The 5,897-nt window shown below is 33.9% G+C and overlaps 1 protein-coding gene across 1 annotated transcript; it reads left to right on the top strand.

Annotated features, from left to right (window-relative positions):
* Nucleotides 1-3,437: 3,437 nt before the first annotated feature.
* LOC143601169 (acetylserotonin O-methyltransferase-like) lies at nucleotides 3,438-5,179 on the top strand. The gene is made up of 2 exons (XM_077078647.1): nucleotides 3,438-4,205; nucleotides 4,883-5,179. Exons 1-2 carry the CDS (start codon nucleotides 3,438-3,440, stop codon nucleotides 5,177-5,179), a joined length of 1,065 nt encoding a protein of 354 aa, XP_076934762.1.
* Nucleotides 5,180-5,897: the final 718 nt, after the last annotated feature.

Genomic DNA, 5,897 nt, shown 5'->3' with positions numbered 1-5,897 from the left:
AAGTTTAGTCTATTCCTCATCATCTTGATAATCTTTATCATCATCAATCGGTTTGGTTTGGTTTTTTTCGGTTTTTTAAAAATGGATAACGGAATCGAAACCGAAATTTCGGTTTTTTCAAAAAAACAAAAAATTAACCGTCGGTTAATGCTTCGGTTCGGTTTTTTTGATACGGTTTTTCCGGTTAATTCGGTTTCGATTCGGTTAATTCGGTTTTTTCTCACCCTAGAGAGCATCATTTTTATTACTATATTAGTTGTCTTTGTTTGAAAATATTTAATGAAAATGTGATTTATAACAAATAATTATATTTATATATATATATGCTATATAAGTAATTATTTGTAGGTTTGTGTTCTACTAAGAGTTTCACAATAAGTCAGACTATATAAGCAACAAAGCTAAGATGAACGAAATGTCCATACTTGAAGTTGTATGGTTGGAACAACTAAAACTGTAAAAATTTGAGAAAAATGATTTTAACAATTTATCACCTGTCCATATAGGTGGATAAACTAGAAGTAGTTTATATGTATGAGAACATTTTTATATATAGTTTTCATAGTTCATAGACTAAAGAACTAGTGGCAACCCTAAAGGGTATATCACGCACTAACACTCACGCATATGCGCTTGAGAGAAATGTTGTGCTTTGACGTCTCCCTTTGCACTTCTGATAGTCTAAAGCTTGAGAGTTGCCTTTATGTTTAATCCCAATACAATATTAAATACATCTTATATAATTTTACTATTTGTTGGTTAACTTGTTTTGTTTGTTTACGTTTCATGTTATGTGGAGAATAATGGAGTGACTTGTTTATGATTAAAGTTGGAGTTAGGGCTATGACTTTTACCCGAAACTCGAAACCCAACCCGAAAAAACCTGTACCCAAACCTGAACTAACCCGACCCAAAAAACCCGAACCCGAGAAAAGACTAACCCAAACCCGAACTGAAGTAATTCGGGTTGGTTCTCGGGTTTGATTTTGTAAGTTTCGGGTCAACCCGAAAAACTCGAATAAATTTTTAGTTTTGAAATTAAATATATTTTTATGTATAATAGACTTATTCTTAGTCACTAAAGTTATCAGAATCCGAGCCTAATCGACTGTTGTCGCTCTAACTATTATGGATCGATTGTTTATTATTAATTTATGTTTTCTGTTTATTACTAATAGCAACCGTAATCAAACAACCAAATTACGTCTGATCGAAGATGATCACGGTTCGAGTTAGTTACTTAGTTTTACTCTTCTTTTGAATTGTTTTATGACTTTATCAAGTTATGTTGGTTTATTATTTGATTATTTGCGTTATGAGCAAAGCAGAATATGTTTTAATTTTAGCATTGAAGTTTTTTATTTTTCTTTTGTTATTGTTTCATTTTTTAGCATACTCGAAACCCGATTAACCCAACCCGAAAAAAACCTAAACCCGAAAAACCCGTGAGAGATTTGGGTTGGGTTTCGGGCTAAGATTTAAAACTTTGAAACCCGAAGAACCCAACCCGAAAAACCCGAAATCCGAAAAACGAACCCGAAGAACACCCCTAGTTGGAGTCATAAACTTAAGTTGTGGGCCGGCTCATTCTGACTAAAAAGTGTTGGGCTCAAAAATATTTAGTTGGCTCAACATAGCTAGCATATGTAAGTTTACGTTTTCTTGAAATTAAATGACTTTGAAGTGCACCCTAATCAAAGTAGGAAAAGATAAACAGGTCAAAATCTTTTGATTTTGTTTGCATACTATTTATTTCTGTGTGCTATGCTTTATTTTATATTTTTATGCAGATATAGCCTTTTGCCACTAAGACTTCCAGTCACCAAGATTTAAGCTTTGGCTATGGTTTCACGCCAGTAGTGGATCCAAAAAATTTTCTTGTAGAGGTCGAAAAACTTTTGGGTCAGTACTCAGTTGCTTATCGCTATATAAATTTTTCTTCGGTCCAGTTCGGTTTTACGAGTCGGGTCAAATCGGTATATAATTTGTTTTTTGATCCACTTTGGTCGTTTAAGTCGAGTTAAGTTGGGCTGGGTCATATAAAAAAAAGATAATCACACAACATATCATATTACCATATAACCAAAAAAATACATGCTATGTCATTAGTTACGCATAATTAAAATACTATATATTTATAGTTGTTTTCTACTAGTTTTTATATTTTGGTATCTAATCACAACATCATTCGTTCGATATTCATATATTAAAAAATATAAAAGGAAAAAAAAGTGCTTATTAAAAGTTAAAAAGTTAATTAATCATATACGAAATAAATGGGCAAGTAATTTTGGGAAAAAACATACTGACTTTTATTATATATTACATTATAAGTAAACCAACTCGGAAATAAATAAATGTTTTTTTGACATTATCTTTATTTTCACATATCCTAAAAATTTTGGTAGAATAATGGATTATGAAAGAGAGTTAATAAAGGCTCGTTACATCATTAAAATGTTAAATTAGGTCATCTTTTTTCTTTTCTTTTTTAACTGGAACATGAGAATACTTTTTTGCGCCGGCTGCCGGAAAATATGGTTGGTTTACTCTTTTCTTTTCATCTCAAGTTCTCTCTGTTGGTGGTCGTTCTCAAATCCAAAGGGGTCGGTGTCAAAATTTCATAAGGGTCGACCGGAATTTTAACACATATATACCACTAAATTTTTTTTTCTCAAAGGGATTGGCCGACCCTCTACCACCAATGTACCTTCGCCACTGTTTCACAACCCCACTGCAACGCGTATGCGAGGGGGTGGGGGGGGGGGGGTGGGGGGTTCAATTTACTAGTTGAAAACGAATTTAAACTTGGAATATTAATCACGTTTATTTTAATAACATTAAGTCCCAATCTATATTTGGTGGATTTCTATTTTTGTTGATAAATGATCTTGTGAATCAACATTTATTCTTAATATTATCTCATTGTCATCCCTAATACGGACCTATGGTTGTGATATCACAATCAAAGCCAAAAGAAAGTTTAGATCTTATTTTATTTTTCATAGAGATAAAGATTTGAGTTAAACTTTTCGGTAGTATACTATTTGTTAAGCGGGAAAGAGAGACGAAATTGAAGGATCATTTTGAGGAATGAAAAAAGAAGTCTGGTTGGTCAATAAAATAAAATCACTTATTATTTAGTCTGTCACGTTCCTCATAAAACATCCCAAATTCATTCAATATCCACCCTGTTTTGTTTTTTTTTAAAATCATTTCATTCCCTCTTTCACCCATCTTACTTTTTAAATAATTAATGCTTAAACCCTTAATCTTATTGGCGCCCTAATAACGAGACATTGTTTTCAACATGTAATCTCATGAAATGAGATAAAATATATTACTAAATAAATTAATAAAATCTAACCATGCAAGCTTTCTTGCTGTTTAAATCATGCTAAAATCTAAATTCTTTTTGCCATTTTGAGAAAAAAAAAATGGGTACAGAAATAAACAGAGAGAAAGTTGTTTTAAAAGATACAGAAGTGAAACCACAAGAAGAAATATGGAATTATATTCTTGGGTTCACTCACATTGCTCTTGTCAAGTGTGCCATTGAGCTTGGGATACCTGATATCCTCGAAAACCGTGAATCCCCGATAACACTAGTTGACCTAGCATCAGAGATTGGGTGTTCACAGTCTTTGTTGCATCGGGTCATGAGGTTCTTGATCCACTATAAAGTGTTTCAAGAAAAACCAATATCCGAAACATCTGTTGGATACGCTAAGACACCGTTATCTAGACTCCTAACAAGACATGGGAAGCATAGCATGGCTGACTTGGTTCTTTTAACAAGCAGTTCCACAATGTTGGCTCCATGGGACAAGTTAAGTGGTTGGATGTTAGGTAACAAAGATTTACCATTCGAGGCGGCACACGGCAAAGATATATGGGAATATAGTGCGGCGAATCCTGATTTTAGTAAGTTGTTCAATGATGGAATGGCATGTGAAGCACGAATGTTGGTGTCGGCGGTGTTGGAGAGCTGTTCACAGGTGTTTGAGGGGCTGACGACCCTGGTGGATGTTGGTGGCGGTAATGGGACCGCTCTACGGTTGATTGTGGAGGCTTGTCCATGGATCAAGGGGATTAATTTTGATCTCTCTCATGTGGTTTCAATGGCTCCAACATCTAGTGGAGTTGAGCATGTTGGAGGAAATATGTTTGATCATGTGCCCAAAGCTGATGCGGTTTTTATGATGGTATTTAACTATTTACCACTTTTTCTTAATTTTGACTACTGTTATAACCAATAATTTTTTACTTATTTTTATTGTAAGGTTGTGAATGTAAAAATGATAAAATATGTATCTCATAAAGTGACATGTTTTCTTTGTATGTGATACTTAAACGCCACTTGTCAGCTTCATGAGTTCCATATATGTAACTTTATGAGGTACATATATATAACTTTGTGAACTAAATACTTGTTTTTAATCTTTTTTATTTAATTTTTTTTTACCCTTCTAACCTCATAATTAAATATACGAAAAAAATTGATTAGTTGGTAGTAAGTTTCTTAGTTTTCTCATATCTTTGCTATAATTTTAAGATACGATTTGATTAGTTTTTATTTTTAATTCCCATCATTTATACGCGCGGCTTTCACTTATAACAGGAAGTTGCGACTCAAATAGTACTAACATTAAGCCAAATCACCATTATATAAACTCGTGGATTCAAATCTTAAGAGGCAATAAGGAAAATGTTTTACTTGCCTTAGCTTGAGTGATATATGAGGTTTACTTCAACTCACTTTTTTGTAAACTAACATAATCTTGCCTAACTTTTTTTTTAACTCTTTCTTCCTTCATTTCAATATGATCACGTGTCGTATTATGATCGTAACACAAGTAACGAGTACATTTGAATGTTGAAGAAAATATTGCATAATTGGGCGGATGAGGAATGCATTGCCATACTAAGAAGATGTCGAGAGGCTATTCCGCAAAATAAAGGGAAGGTGATTATTATAGATGCAGTATTAGGACGTGACGAAGAAAATGAGTTTAAAGGATTGGGATTGATGTTTGATATTAACATGATGATTTATACGAGTATAGGAAAAGAACGCAATCTAGAAGAATGGTCGCATGTGTTTCATGAGGCCGGATTCACTCGTTACACTATAAAACATATTCAAGCTCTTCAATCGGCTATTGAATTGTATCCTTAATCTTTATTCACTATTTCATGGGTTCTTATAATATTTGTAGTTTAATAATGTATTCTTTCTTCTGTGTTTGCCATTTGTGTAATGTATTATTATGAAATAAATAAAGGATTCAAGTGATAAATTCAATGACACATGACATCGAACTTTCCACAAGAAAACACATACCTGCCATTGGCTGTGTACACTATGAAATTCAAGCAACATGTAGCAACATAACCCTCCCAAAAGTAACCATATAGGGGGAATGTGAAACATCTTGAAAACCATGTGTAAAAATCGGCAACTTTGAAAGTTTAAGGGCCAAACAGCCATTAAATCAAAGTACATGGTATAAAATGAAATATGTAAATTTGGCCCAAGCGGACCGCTATGGTTCGTTGACCAAGTGAAGCAATAAAAGGGTAATGACATGTGGCAAATAACGATGCGCAAAATTGTTATACGCGTTGATTGCTCATTTTATCAGCGAACCGTTGGTAGCGGCGCAAACAGTGCGCTAACAGCTAGATATTTTCCAGCTCTGACAAATTTTGACACGTGCCAGTGACACGGATACATAGGCTGGTAGCGGACTCCCACCAGGTAGCGAGTTGGCTATAAATAGGGCCTTATGGATGTCAGTTTTAACACCGAATTTCTGGCATTCTACCTCGAAAATTGTTCTTGAGCCCCAGTCCTGAGACGATTTCTGAAGTCCCAACGTTCTATTCAAGTGAAA

The sequence above is a fragment of the Bidens hawaiensis genome, unplaced genomic scaffold (genome assembly GCF_021521415.1).
Source record: "Bidens hawaiensis isolate Kalapana, Puna unplaced genomic scaffold, B.hawaiensis_p1.1 tig00055809_1, whole genome shotgun sequence".
NCBI lineage: Eukaryota > Viridiplantae > Streptophyta > Magnoliopsida > Asterales > Asteraceae > Bidens > Bidens hawaiensis.
Note: the sequence above shows the minus strand (reverse complement) of the source record. Positions and strands in the feature narration are given on the sequence as shown.

Bases quoted from the DNA above. Each gene is read 5' to 3' on its own strand.
- LOC143601169 (XM_077078647.1), top strand. From the start codon at position 3,438: ATGGGTACAGAAATAAACAGAGAGAAAGTTGTTTTAAAAGATACAGAA. The intron at 4,206-4,882 runs GTATTTAACTAT...TGAATGTTGAAG, and splicing joins CTGATGCGGTTTTTATGATG to AAAATATTGCATAATTGGGC.